At 33.9% G+C, this 15,001-nt stretch overlaps 1 protein-coding gene and 1 non-coding gene across 3 annotated transcripts; both read left to right on the top strand.

Annotated features, from left to right (window-relative positions):
- Positions 1-76: 76 nt before the first annotated feature.
- TMED5 (transmembrane p24 trafficking protein 5) lies at positions 77-14,318 on the top strand. 2 transcript variants are annotated; one of them, XM_059375423.1, is made up of 5 exons: positions 77-480; positions 4,339-4,436; positions 8,329-8,512; positions 10,552-10,604; positions 11,180-11,330. In XM_059375423.1, the coding sequence occupies exons 1-5, from the start codon at positions 292-294 to the stop codon at positions 11,241-11,243; spliced, it is 588 nt and encodes a 195-aa protein (XP_059231406.1). In that variant the 5' UTR covers positions 77-291; the 3' UTR covers positions 11,244-11,330. The 2 variants fall into 2 exon arrangements, with proteins under 2 accessions (XP_059231406.1, XP_059231405.1); XM_059375422.1 differs by lacking the exon at positions 10,552-10,604 and having other exon boundaries at positions 90-480; positions 11,182-14,318.
- Positions 13,552-13,693, top strand: LOC132002418 (U4 spliceosomal RNA). Its single transcript, XR_009399888.1, has one exon. It is a non-coding gene; the product is annotated as a U4 spliceosomal RNA (small nuclear RNA).
- Positions 14,319-15,001: the final 683 nt, after the last annotated feature.

The raw sequence follows: 15,001 nt of genomic DNA, 5'->3' as shown, positions 1-15,001 counted from the left end.
ATCTGCCGCCCGCGTGTGAGGCGGAGCGCGCTCACGCCGGGCCTGAAGGGGGCTGACACCGAGAAGGGTGCGGAAAAGACTGGTGGCCCCGCCCCTCGGTCCCTACCCTTCGGAGGCCGGCGTTTCCCGCTCTGAGGGATCTTGTGCCGCCGCCGCGGCCGCCACCTGGGGTTTTTTCCAGGCGCGGGGTTTCCCTGCCAGCCACAAGGAGTCCAGGGAGGAAAAACGGAGCCTAGGTGCCAATAACCCCTGCCTCCCGCGTCTCTTCAGCCCGAGATCGCCCCGGCAGGGATGGGCGACAAGATCTGGCTACCCTGCCCGGTGCTCCTTCTGGCCACTGTCTTCTCAGTGCTGCTGCCGGGGGCGGCCGGCTTCACGCCCTCCTTAGACAGCGACTTCACGTTTACCCTTCCGGCCGGCCAAAAGGAGTGTTTCTACCAGCCCATGCCCCTGAAGGCCTCTCTGGAGATTGAGTACCAAGTAAGTGCGGAGGGTGAGCCAGCCTACTTCCTTTATCCCAGCTACACCGCGTCTTCGCCTCGCACCCACTGGGAAACTTCTTGTGGACTCCCGGGGGGAGTGAAGAGGCAAGGGCCGCCGGGGTCGCCGGCCCGCTCCGCGCAGGCGCGCGAGGCTTGGCTCTCCTGGGGCCGGGGACCCAGAAGTTAGGCGGGACCTGGAATTGACTACCCTCCCTCTCCCCTTTCCTCCAGTCGGAAAGAGGCCAGCGCTGGTGATCTTGGTGGTGTTCCCTTTTGTTTCATAATTCGCCCATCGCCTTGCTAACCGGCACATGCTCCGGTATTGGGAATTTCGCAATACAGGACTGATAACACGTTCTCCTTCATCATTGGAGGAGATGATGACACTTGGTTTGCTATCCCCACCACGCTCACCCAATTCCGGCATTATAAATCTTCCCTGTCATTGCTTCATTTAAGGATTTTTGAATTGTGAACTTGTGATTATCACTAAATCCGATTTTGGAATATTTTGAAAGGAGCTCTTGATGTATTTAATGGGGTACCCTTCCTTCTCAGTTACATATTTTTAAATCAAGCAATATTTAATTGTATATTAAAACTTTATGACTTTTAATTCATCCTTGTAAGCATTTCCCCCATATCATTGATTTCTTTTTAGTGTCTTCATAATATTATGTAGGGATTTGCCTTAATTTATGAGTCATTGTGATAGTGGGTAATTTCTCAGAAGAAATCTTGTTAGTTCCACACAGCTAATTTTGATGTTTCTGGGTAGCACTAAGAAAAAAACAAACAGAGCAGGATGCATTGGTGTGGTTCCCCGTTTAATTTTTTCACAGATTACTTAATTTATAATAAGTTTTTATAGGTTGATGCAAAAGAAATTTTTCAACAATTACTGTCGTGTATAGAGTTAAGTAAGTTATGTAGAATTTTCATCGGAAGGAAACATAGAATTAATTTATAGATATTTAAGGAAAGCAATAGCACAGTGTCTGAAGTCATATAGTAGGCAAAATTGGGGCTAGAACGCAACATTTATTGATTTCCAGTGTAGTTCAAAAGTTCATTTACCATGTGCCAGTAATTGGCAGGTGGGAGGCCAGGATGGGAGGAGTATGGCTAAGATGGCCAACTATTACAAGGACAAAAAAAAAGCATCCGTTTTTTAAGGATCTAATTATTTAAGGGATACTGTGCTAATAAACAGCTAATTTCAATAAAGTATCGTTAAGTGCTCCTAGAGGACAGCCACTTCTCTGGTGTTTCACAAAAGGATTCTTGGAGAAAATAAATTTGAATCCTGAAAGATGCTTAAGTGAGGTAAGAATGCAAGGAAGGAGGGGCATTTCAGGAAAAGGAATAAAACACGAATAGTTACAAAAATGCATAGTGTATTTTGTTGGTGGACAGTATGTGGACACTACAAGTGCTGAGTTTTTATTAGACCTAAAGACTGTAAAGTCTAAGGTGAGAGTAGAAATAAAATAGACTGGAGAGGGACGCCTGGGTGGCTCAGTTGGTTAAGCAGCTGCCTTTGGCTCAGGTCATGATCCCAGCGTCCTGGGATCGAGTCCCACATCGGGCTCCTTGCTCGGCAGGGAGCCTGCTTCTCCCTCTGACTCTGCCTGCCTCTCTTGTCTGCCTGTGCTTGCTCGCTCTCTCTCTCTATCACTGACAAATAAATAAATAAAAAATCTTAATAAAAAATAGACTGAGCCACCCAGGCGCCCTTTTGTTAGATCTCTTATATTCTAATGTAATACGTATCTTTTTTGGTTTTTTAGAGGATACCTTTGAGTAATTCTTTTAAAATGTTTTGAGTCCTTGGACAAACTTTTTGCTTTCACTTTAATATAATTTTCTTTTACTTGGGATCATTGAAGGCATGGCTGTATTGTTTTTTTGCATCTAGTATTATATGTAAGAATTCTGATGCCAATCCCAATTCTTGTTTTGCAATTCTCTACTACCTATCACTGGAAGTTTCTAGGTTGTTCTTTTTAAATCTTTTGGGAAAGTCAGTAGGATTTTATCTTTCACATCTATTAGCACCTTCCAGAAAAGATTTTTATCTTTTGAAGTAAGAATTTTTGTTCTCTTATTTGATGATTTCCTCCCTTCATTTCTCTTGAGTCTCTTCTTTGAAATGCTTGTTAGATATCTGAAATCTTTAGCTCGGTCCTTCACAAAGGGTTTTACCATTTTTTTCATACTTTTCACCTGTACTTTTTTACCTTGTCCTGAGAATTCCTTGGTTCCTTCCAGTTCTCTGATTTTTAGTCTCTATCCATATTCATTCTGCTGTCATTACATTGGTTAAGGCTTTATTTTGGCAACAGCGTTTTTTATCTTGTTTGTTTCATACCAGTAACCTCATTTTTATGGATTACATATTCTTAAATTTCTCTGAGGATATATATATGAAGAAACATTTGAATTCTGTTTATATTAACTATTTTTTCAGAATTTAATCCTTGTAGTAAAACCAGTAACATGAAAAAGAGGGCATTGATTTCAACAAATGTGTTTCTCTAGTCTGTTTCAGTGAGAATTTTGAGATTGATAACTATTGGTAGCTGGACATATCCTTTGCTCAGTGAACTATCTTCCAGAAATTCCTTACTCTTCATGTCTGTTAACAATCTTCCTAGATTTCCAGTGTTGTTATTTATATCATTATATATTTTCTTCATTTTATTGGGATTTGAAGATGAAAGAGAATTATGTATTTAGCTAGCTATTTGAAACTACTTCTGTTGATAAGTAAGTAGAGCACAAGAACAGGTAATTTTTTTTTATATCATTCCATTGGAGGGAGACAAACCATAAGCAACTCTTAATCTCAGGAAACAAACTGAGGGTTGCTGGAGGGGAGAGGAGAGGGAGGGATGGGGTAGCTGGGTGATGGACATTGGGGAGGGTATGTGCTATGGTGAGTGCTGTGAGTTGTGTAAGACTGATGATTCACAGACCTCTATCCCTGAAGCAAATAATACATTATATGTTTAAAAAGAAAAAAAAAGCCACCAAGAAAAAGAAAATGGAATGTTAAATAAGAAAAAGAGTAGTTATCAGAAAAAAACTGCTGAATTCAACTTTTGACCTTGCCTTCATTGACTGTATCTACCTTGAGAAAAGTGTTTCTCTCTGCCTCTTTTTTCCCCGTTTGTTCTGTTGTTTGGTTCTTTTGTTTTACTGAGAACATTAATAAGATCTATCTCTTAGAGTTGCTGTGAGGAAATTAACCCAGATAAAGCACTTAAAACAGTGTGTGGCATACACTTGTTAATTGTTAGCTATTATCATCATTTTGGGATTGTAAAGGAACAGACTCTGTTCACTGACCAGTAAGCATATAGCCTACTTGAAATATTCAGTTCATATTGGGGGAAGTCAGCTGGAGTCAGATGATGGAAGGTTTGAGTTCTTGGTTAAGAAATAGCTAATTATTATTTTATTGAAGAGGAAACAAACTCAGGAAAGTTACATAGCTTGCTCTAAATTGCCTAAGTAAAAAGGTTTACCATTTGAACTCCCTTTTGTGTTTCCTTCCACTCTACAGGGCTTCTCAGTCAAGGCACCATTTTAGGAACATTATTACAGTAATAGTTATAAGACCTAAAGTTAGGTGATGGCAACAGAATTGGTAAGAAAGCTCCAAAATGAATGGAATTGCATTGGATGATCTTTGTGCTCCTTTCTAGGCCTTACATGCATTGTTGACTTTCTTTACCTAAGTTTAGAAAGAAAATCTTCTCATTAAAAAAAAAAATCTTTCATCATGTGATTTACTTTATATATTTTTTATTTTCAGAATTTATAATGTGTGTTCTTTTGTGCTTTTCTACAGGTTTTAGATGGAGCAGGATTAGATATTGACTTTCATCTTGCCTCTCCAGAAGGAAGAACCTTAGTTTTTGAACAAAGAAAATCAGATGGAGTTCACACGTAAGTGATCTCTTAGTTGAGTTCCTTAGGCTAAGTAATGCCAGTGCTATCTTCAGGGCAGGGAAACTTAGCACTTTTAATCCATACATCAGTATTAAATGATTCCATATGAACATTTCAAACAGTCCTAGATAGTGGTCTATCATAAACTAAAATGTCTTTCATTGACTTTTTCCTCTTTTTTTAGATATTTTGTATTGATCCCCAGTTTTTTCTTTGCTTTGATTAAATAACAGGAGTATGCACTAGGTATTACATTCAGTCTGTTGGGGCATTTTAAGCCTGTCTTTCTGACTAGCACAACCTTTCCATCTTAAGTTACTATTCCAGGTATGTATCCTATAGTTTGAGCTGCTGGCTATATCATCTTTGCCCACTATTTCCTTTCTTAAAAAAACAAGTACAGTCCATCTTTGTGTGTATGTTTTATGTGTGTATGCATGTAAAAGTTGGGATTTTTCTCACTCAAACCTCATTCTTTTTAGATAATTGAAAGATGTGATAGTAAAAGGTATGACCATAGGAAACCAGAAAGAAAGAAAATAACTTATTGTAAGTTTAGAGTTTGACAAAAGGCTATATATGCTCTCTTAATCTCACTTCTCTTTTTTGTATCTCAGTGGTGTGTTTCCCTGTTCATTCTATCATTTTACTGTAGCATTTTGTTTTCTTATTGCATTAAAACTTCCTGTGAGTTTACAGGAAGAAGAAAAGCAAATACAATCTAATATTTGCTATAAACTAGGCTTTGCATTTTATATGCTTCAGATTAATCATTCCAACCCTCCAAGGGAGATTATTTGATTCCTCAATTCCCATTTTACAGACAAGGAGGCTCAGAGAAGTTAAGTAAGTCTGAAGGGATACACATTTATTAAGAGGAGGAAGCAGGATGGATCAGAATTTTTGCTTTCTACCATATGATAACTTAGAACATCTCTGGCACATAGCACTGTGTAAGTACTAGCTATTATATTTACTGGTCTTTAACCAGCATACTTGCCAGTAATTGATAGTAAATACTAAATACATGTATGAGTGAATGAGGAGGAAAATATCCCAACTATGATACTCTTTTCAGAGTGCTTTATTTTATTTTTATTTAATTTTTAAATTTTTTATATTTTTTAATTTTTAAAGGTTTTTCTATTTAAAACGTTTTTAAATTTCTTATCTTTTATTAAAGTGCTTTTTTAAAATGACATTTTACCTCTGCAGAGGTCAGAAAAAAAAATTGTATAAATTATTAATAAGTAAAATAGAGAAACAGATTTAAAAAGTCAGTTTTGATTGATATATTTTGAACTTTGCTTTCTCTGATAGTTATATGAACAGAAAGTAAAAATATAGCTCATCGTTAAATGTCAGAATCTAGAAAATCTGTACAATTTGTCATTTTTTTTCCTCCAATTTTGTCTTTTCCTTTAGAGATAAATTAACTGTTAGTGGGAAAAGGCACCTTATTACTTTCCTGCATAGAATTACCTCTCATTAAACCAGTGGGGGATAGAAGAATTAGTTTGTAAGAGTAAATGTTAACATTAACATTTATTGAATTCTTTCAATGCCAAGCTATTGTTCTAAGCACTTTTTATTTATTTTTTTATTCTCTCCACAGTCCTGTGAGGTACATGATTTATCATGTTATCAATAAAGAAATTGAGGCATAGAGCCCTAAAGTAGGTTAATGAAAGTTACACAGCTAGTGAACAGCAGAGCCAGGATTTAAAACCAGGCTGTCCAACTCACTCTTAATCACTACACCCAATTTACAAATCTACTTTCTAAAACCTCAGATTTAAATAAAATTTTATCGGGGCACCTTGGAGGCTCAGTGGATTAAAGCTTCTGCCTTTAGCTCAGGTCATGATCCCAGGGTCCCAGCTGCTTCCCTTCCTCTCCCTCTGCCTGCCTCTCTGCCTACTTGTGATCTCTGTCTTTCAAATAAACAAATAAAATCTTATAAATAAATAAATAAAGAAATAAATAAAATTTTATCTTTAGCTATATTAACTTTTTAAAGGCCGGTTATAAAGTATCTCTGTTATGGCACTGAAATTTTTTTTTAAATCCTTAAAACAAATACTGTCTTTTCAGAAGGCAGGATTAGTAAAAATGTCTCCAAACAGAACTATAAACAGCTTAAGTAATATCTATTGGCTGGCACGTCCAGGAATGAGAAGTCTGTGTGTTTGTGTGTTTATATTTTTCTAGACATTACTATACTATACTATAACATTAACATTACTATAACTCTTAACCAGAATTTATCCGTTCTGGACTACTGCTTCTACTTGAAGGGAAAATTAACTCTGCTGTTTTTATTTGGATAAAATTTTGTATCATTTATAGTATTTAAGTTCCTTCCTACTAAAAGCAGTCAACACAGATTTAGAAAGAGATTAGTATAGGAATGACTATGAAGTAGTAAAACATCTGTTTTCTTTCCCATACACATGCTGAAGTTCATCCATGTGTCAGTGCTTCTCAAACTTTCTTCTTTTTTTACTCTTCTCCCATGCAACCTTTCTAGACTTTTCTGTCTCATAACTTGGCCATGAAATTTTAAAACCAGTTTTTGTACTGTTTGTTTATCTGTACTTTACATGCAAAAAGAGTAAGTACAAAGCTTCTCCTTTTTATCCAGTGCAGGGTTAAGAATGGCTAAATAAAGTTCAGTTAAATAAAATTAAAACTAAGAGTTAAATTTAAAAGTGATTAAAATTGAACTTTACACAAAAGTCATAACATTTTTTTTCCTTTTAAAATTGTTCCCCACTGTATTCGCCAGTATATTCTTCAAGCTTCTTCCAAAGGTTAAATACATCCTCAAGACAAAGGTTTGTCATGACTGAGGAGATTGCAAGGAATGCAGACAGGCTCTGAGCAGTACTATAGAAAAGAAAGATCAATTAACATGAGTCAGAAAACCAAGCTTCGTCTATGCCTATGACAGGCTGTGAGATCATAGGCAAGTATTTTAATTTATGTGAACCTTATTTTACTTACCTTGAAAAGGTCAGTTATGCCTACTTGCAAATATGATGGTAAGGATTAAAAGAATTAAAATAGTGTATAAATTATAAAGGGGTATATAAGTATTGGCTATTTTTTATTTATAGTATATATGTTAAGATTCAGTCAAATTGCTGAGTTCTTCTCTCTCATGCTTAAAGTAAATAAGTTGGATATAGGGGTAGAAAAGAAGTGGAGATTGAGTTAAAGTATCAAATGTTGTAGGCCAATTATTTTGAATGTGAAGCTAATGAGACCAAGATACAAGTTTAACTTAGATGTGAGTGGCATTTATTCTGAAAGCTAATACCACTAAGAGTAGATCTCCATTTATTGGCCACTGATCCTTAATCTTTGTGAATCTATGTTATAAAGATGTTCTTAATCTGTAGGAGGCCTGGAAGAAAGCATTTAGAACAATCCATCACTTTTGAAAACAAAAGTTAGTTTAGAAAGTAATCTCAATTAAAGGGGAGGTTTGTGGTCATATTTGCATATGAATTGAACTCATGATAAATTACTCCTAATATATATATAAATATTAAAGATCATTGTGAGGTATCATGTATCTATGTTTTTAATCCTATCCTTTTCCAAAAACTAGGTCAAGATCTTTTACCATAACTTCCTGAGTAAATGCCAAGCACATCTAAGTTACAACCATATATATAAAATAAATATATATTTCCATATATATTTCCAGGTTGCCTCTTTCCCAAGATATTTTAAATAATCTTTCAATACTAAAGAAGTCTTTTTATCAGCAAACTATCCAATTACTACTATAAACTATGTTATTTCTTACCTATAGTAGTTTTTCCTTTGATTCCAAATAGGAAGTACAGATAACTGAACACATGTACTTTTTTTAATACAGGGTAGAGACTGAAGATGGTGACTACATGTTCTGCTTTGATAATACATTCAGCACTATTTCTGAGAAGGTGATTTTCTTTGAATTAATCCTGGATAATATGGGAGAACAGGAGCAAGAACAAGAGGACTGGAAGAAATATATTACTGGCACAGACATGTTGGACATGAAATTGGAAGACATCCTGGTCAGTATGGTCTTTTAATAAATAAAAATTATCCAGAAACCTGTGTGATAGGCACTGAAATAAGCATTTTCTCTGCATTATCTCATGTAATCTTTACTTAACTCTATGAGGATTATTTATCTTCATCTTTTCAAAGAGGAAATTGTGGTTTAGGGGAGATTAAGTAATGTTTGTCACATAACCAGAGAGGGGGAAACTAGAATTTGAAGACTCTTCTTAACTATAAACACCTTTAGTGTTCACAAACAGAAGAATGTAATGATCTATAGCATACTTGCCGAGAAAAAAGTTGAGCAATTTGTAAACACTTAAGGTGTTCTAGGCACTTTTCCCACAGCATAACTTTTATAACATGAAATTTCTTATTAATTGATTAATTTGGGAACACTGTTTATATCACTCAGACCAGACCTAGCAGTTACCAGAAACTAGGACTACATTCAAGAGTAAGACCTTTTAGAATATGGCTTCTTTGTTTGAATTTCTCTACCATTTATATGCATAATGAAATGTGCATGTGTAAGAATCTACTTGTTAATAGTACTGGTGATAGGGGGAAAAGGTCACTACCCTTCAGCCACAGGTAGATATAATCAAATGATAGAATGTACTGAGTGATATTTGTAAATAGTGTATATAGCTGTATTGTAGAAATTCCTGCAAGAGAAATAACATGGTCATTGCAAATTAAAACTGTGTAAACCCTAATAGTCTTATAACCTGGATTTTTAAAAATAACATATTTTGATCACTTGAGGTTTTTTTAGGAAAGCAGCTGTCAAATAGCAGATGAGATATTACTTGTATGTAGATCAGTTAGCTTAAGAAGTCAGAAAATTAGCTGGTCATGTATGTGTGATTGCTTAGTGACTAAGCCCTCAGAGCCTTGGTTTCCTCACCTGCAAAATGGGGATAGGGTTGTGAGGATGAAATAAGAAATGATGTGTGTCTAAGTGCTTTTAAACAGTGTATCGCATAATGAATATTAGTTTTCTTAACTTTTCCACTGGTGTTACTATGAATGCAAACTGAAAGGATTAAGTTTGATAGGTATAAATTTTTACAACGATAGTTTTTTTATCTCAACATAATTTCCCATGTATATATCTTTTAAATTTCAATCTTATTAACTTACTCTTCCATTTTAAATTTATTTTGCCAACAAAACTAAAACACTAGTACTTATCTTATTAGTACTTCACTGGATTCTCAAGAGATTTAATTCATTCACATGGTTAAACAAAATGACAAGTTCAGACTCAAATATGGCTTAAATACTAACAGACCTTTTTTTTTTTTTTTTTTTAAAGAAAAATGTCTTTCAGGAGCTTTATTTCCCAAAATTTTGTATAACAGCAAACTTTGATAAATAATTTTGTATTTGGTTATCATTGCTGTAATATTGAAAAGAACTCTGCATGATCTTTTTATCTGGGGATATGAATAACTTATTTTTCTAGAAAATATTTATATTACTAGGTAATTTGCTTTACAGAAATGCCCAAATGATATTATACTTTGTAGTTTTGTAGGTTTAGCAGAAAGTCTGGAATTCTGAGTATAGTTTTTTGCTTAAATAAGGATTTTAAGCAAAATGACTATCCAGGAATATCTGTTTCTAGTATTTTCTTATTTTTCCCATAAATACATTGACCCCTGCACAATGCACAGTTGAACTGTGCAGGTCTACTTATGCACAGATTTTTTTCAGTAGATATATTTTCTCTTATGATTTTCTTAGTATCATTTTAATTTCGCTAGCTTACTTTATTGTAGGAATACAGTATGTAATGTATATAATATATATAACAGGAGATGTGTCGATTATTTACGTAAGGCTTCTGGTCAACAGTACGCTATTGGTAAAGGTTTTCGGGAATCAAAGGTTTTATGTGAATTTTTAACTCTGCAGGGCAGTGGTCTCTCTAACCATGTTTTTCAAGGGTCAGCTGTACTTTGACATCATTTCAAATCTCAACTTAATTTTAACTTACATTCATAAAGCCCTTTTATAGTTTTTAAATCACTTCCCTCACCAGGACTCTACTATAAAAATAGGTTTTTCAGAAGATGTGCAACTTAAAGTGCATCTTGATAAGCTTGTTTTACAAATGTAATCTTGGAACATTTTTGTATTAAAAAATAATACTTTTGGATGTATAATATGTGTATAAAAATTGGAAGGTTTTCTAATTTTTATTATTTTCTGAGATGAAAACATTGGGTATTTTGCTAGATGCTAAATTGGACAAGACTTACATTCAAAGAAACTACTATAAACACTGTATTATATAAAGATATCTAAAAGCTGGGTTTTTGTTTTTTTTTTTTTAAACTAGTCTTTTTCTTATGGTTGTGAGGGCTAAGAAATAGTATATATAAAATTCCTGGCACTTTGCTACTGAAATATCTTTTTACATTATTTTCAATTTACATTAGCTTTGCTCCTCTGTTAAGTAACTATGTGTAAACAATAATTTAAAGATATCAGGAGAACTGTTACATAAACTTACAGATGTTTAGGTAAGCTAAGGTAGTACCTGTCCCTTAATTAAAATTGTTTGGATCTAAAACTACTATGAGTGTCAGGGTACTGTGACTCACATGTTTAAAATAACTTAAAATTACTGAGCATTCCTTTATAGTAAAATTATTTTATTTATCTCCAGGAATCCATCAACAGTATCAAGGCCAGACTAAGCAAAAGTGGTCATATCCAGACTCTGCTTAGAGCATTTGAAGCTCGTGATCGAAACATACAAGAAAGCAACTTTGATAGAGTCAATTTCTGGTCTATGGTTAACTTAGTGGTAATGGTGGTAGTGTCAGCCATTCAAGTTTACATGCTAAAGAGTCTATTTGAAGATAAGAGGAAAAGTAGAACTTAAAACTTTAAACTAGAGTACTTAATACTGAAAAAAAAAAAAAAAAGAAGGCGGAGAAATGCAATACACTGTTATAATCAAGACCATTAATAGTCTTTTTAAAAAATGTTTTCAGGCATTACCACAAGTGTGAAACGAGTATAATTTTAAGGTGAAAGGAGTCTTCACTTTCATCTGTGCAAGTAATCTTATTGCTTCACTTGTACTTAAATGTATAGCAGAAATATTTCAGAATGTAGGTATAATTGAATGAAGCCATATTAATCAGCATTTTCCTGAGTTTGAAAAAAATTTGCAAATGTCATAGGTGATTTAAATAAATGAACTTTTGGGCTAAATGCAACACCAAACATTGTTTTTAAAAGACTGTCTTATCTAGAAGTTTCTTTGTACATGTGGCAATTACAAATTAGAAGTTTTCAGTATATTGAAGTTTCTTTGTAAATGTAGCAATTATAAATTAAATGTAAATCTTTCAGTATATTAAATTATAAATCATCTGAGAATTACCTAATCATGGATTGGATATATCTTTAGAAAACAAAAACTCAACTTTTCTTTTTATATATGTATCTCTCCTATAATGTAAACAGAAGCATAGCTGTGAAAAACAGATTTGTGAGATTTTTTTATAACCAAATATATTTGAATTTAAATATTAGCAAAAGTATTATATACTTAGCTTATATCCCCCAAGGCCAACATCTTGATAATTCTTAAAAATGCTCAGTCATTATGAAAATTGGAACAAATTTTCTCTTTGAAATGAAGTAGCTAAAGGTTGCTCAGTCTCCATAAGGACACATTTTGTCTAGTCCTTAACTAAAATCTAGAATTTTGAAACTAAATGTGAGGGAAAATAATTTTATTTTTATATTATCTATCAACAGTGTTATGTTAGTTTTAACATGACTACTGACTTGGATAATACATTATTATCAACAGTTGTTTAGGAAATATTGCTTGAAAATCTAGGCCTTAAATAAATATCTCCTTTTCTGAGTTCTCAAAATCAACAACAATCAAGAAGAATTTAGGTTAGCTTGAGAACATCTGATCAAAATTAAGTTCACTTTATTCAAACCATTTCAGATCATAAATTATTCAATATTTGTTTTTCTAATAAATCCTTACATATTTTTTTTTAATTCACTAAAATAAATTCTAAGTATCTGGAATCTGATTGATTAATCATAAAGACCCAATCCTAGTATCAATGAGACTAAATCCCAGATAACTGAAGAAATTATACTTGGCTAGGGTTTTATTTTTCTACAGTTGTTTTATTCTGTTTTGAATTGTCTTTTATAAGCATTCAGGTACATTTTATGAAACAAACCCTACTGTAAGGTTTAGCACTGGGTACATACAATTGTTATAACTTTCATTAAATGAACTTTCTGATTACTTTATTTATTGGCATTCAAGTAAGGATTTGAAAGCCCACAGAATCCCAAATTTAAAGTCAGTATGTGAATAACTATGTAAATCTCTGCCATCCTTGCTTATCGCAATCTGTGGAGCATTACTCAAATACTAGTAATTTAGCTACATCATGAATTAAATAGAATTTTCAGGTTATACCCATTTGTAATATTGAGACAAACAGGCGTTAGAAACAATCAACTTAAAAATTTGAGTATAGAACCTCTCTGTACATTACTACTGCTGGAATTCTTAATAAGCAATGATCTTGAAAGACTGGTTTTGGTTGTTAATTTACAGTCAGAATGGTACAAAAGAGATTTATTGCCCTCCTTTTTACACCCTTGGGAGGATGAAAAGGTTAGCTATATCTCTGCTATGAAGCTTTTTAAAAATGAGGTAAATGCCATATACAATTGATTACCTTAACTGGCCAAGAAAATGTTTTAAGTGTCCAGGAGTAGTGCCTACAATACATGCAAAACAAGGGCCAACAATCACTTATGAAGAGACCTCCTTGTACCCCTTCTGTTAAACTTATGAGAAGCAACCTTACCATACTATAATAAAACAGTACAGATAGAAACTACTGCATCTTTTCTATAAAACTGTGATTAAGAATTCTACCTCTGGCTGGTTACTGTACTGTACTGATTCCTTGTCTAACAATGCATTTGTTAAATTATCTACGATGATTTGTGCCACTGATTTAAACCTATGATTCAGTGTAGCTTTGCGCAGTGGCAGTATCGTAGCCAATGAGGTTTATCCGAGGCGCGATTATTGCTAATTAAACCTATGATTCAGTGTAATGTCTTATCTTATTATGGCCTTATCTGGAAACAAAGAACTTAGGAATATTGAGAACAATTTTATTTTTATAGGCACAAAACGAAGAGTGGGTTTAAGAAGGATGTTACTTGTATTAACCAAAAAAATATAATTAGCAAAGAATATTTCTAAAGGCATATAGCTTATCTGCTTTATGGTTTTTTAAATGTCAATATTGAGTTTTGAAATTAAAATTAAGCAACTTACCACTTAATGTCTGAGTTTGTCTTCAGTTTTTAGTTAAACTCTTAAAAATACAATATTTAAGGCCTAGAGTTTATTCTTATTTGCATTTGGGTCATTAATGGTGTGTCATTCTTTCATGTGAATGTCAAGGTTAGAAGGTAAGTGAATGTCAAGGTATAGAAGGTAATTAAGTGGTTGAAGTAGCATGGAAATAAATTATAAATTGAAATGTAGTTTTATGTTAAGTATGTTTACTCTTCTTCAGTATTGTTATTATGTCTTAAAATTAACAAAAATTGAGTACCTACAATTGTAAGCCTCCCCAAATAATTCTTTAAACTTTTAAAAGATTCAGCATGTAATAACTTCATCTTCATACACAATCAATGTTTATAAAATTGATTTATAGTTGTCAATAGCCATATTAAATGAGCAGTGAATACCGTTCTGAATTAATAAAAATTACAAAGAAAATCTTATGAACCAGTTATTGTAAATGTTGTCTAATCCTTAAAACCTTCATTGATCTCATTTTAGCCGTATGTGGCTCTCCCCTACATTTGAAAACCCATAGTTCTCTTCTGTTTGTTATTGTACCTTGCACCGAAGTTCTGTTAACATGTGTTTTAATCATCTGTTGCCCAAACATGCATTGTAACTATTAGGTGCTCAAAATAAAGAAGCAGGAAAGAAAAAAAAAGGGCAAAGGTCACCTCCGGAATACTGGCAAATCAAAATTCATTTGAGCCTATTTCTTTGTCTATAGAAACACTTTAAGATAGCATCTTAAAACTTGGTCAAAATCACATTTAAGAGAGTCCAGTGCTTGGTGGAGGTTGGTTATTGGTCATTTCCTTCATACCATCCAGACAACACACTCTTCCCCTATAATGATAGAATTCCTTAGGCACCTTTCTGCTTCTGCACTCCCATCACTTCCAGGTATCTGGGCTTCTGAAAGGTTTGTCATTAAAAACTAGAGCTATGTTACACTTCATTTCTCTCTGGGAAATCTCTCGTTTATCTGAAAGAAAATGGCAAGCAGGGAAAAATCTGGAGGTCTTCAATGACCATAAGTCAAAAGCAAAATGAACAGAGGATCAGTTATCCTTCACTGAAATGAACTCCCTTCTATATAAAGAGACTACTCCCCAGTCCTGGA

Source organism: Mustela nigripes, chromosome 14 (assembly GCF_022355385.1).
Source record: "Mustela nigripes isolate SB6536 chromosome 14, MUSNIG.SB6536, whole genome shotgun sequence".
NCBI classification, from domain to species: Eukaryota; Metazoa; Chordata; class Mammalia; order Carnivora; family Mustelidae; genus Mustela; species Mustela nigripes.
Note: the sequence above shows the minus strand (reverse complement) of the source record. Positions and strands in the feature narration are given on the sequence as shown.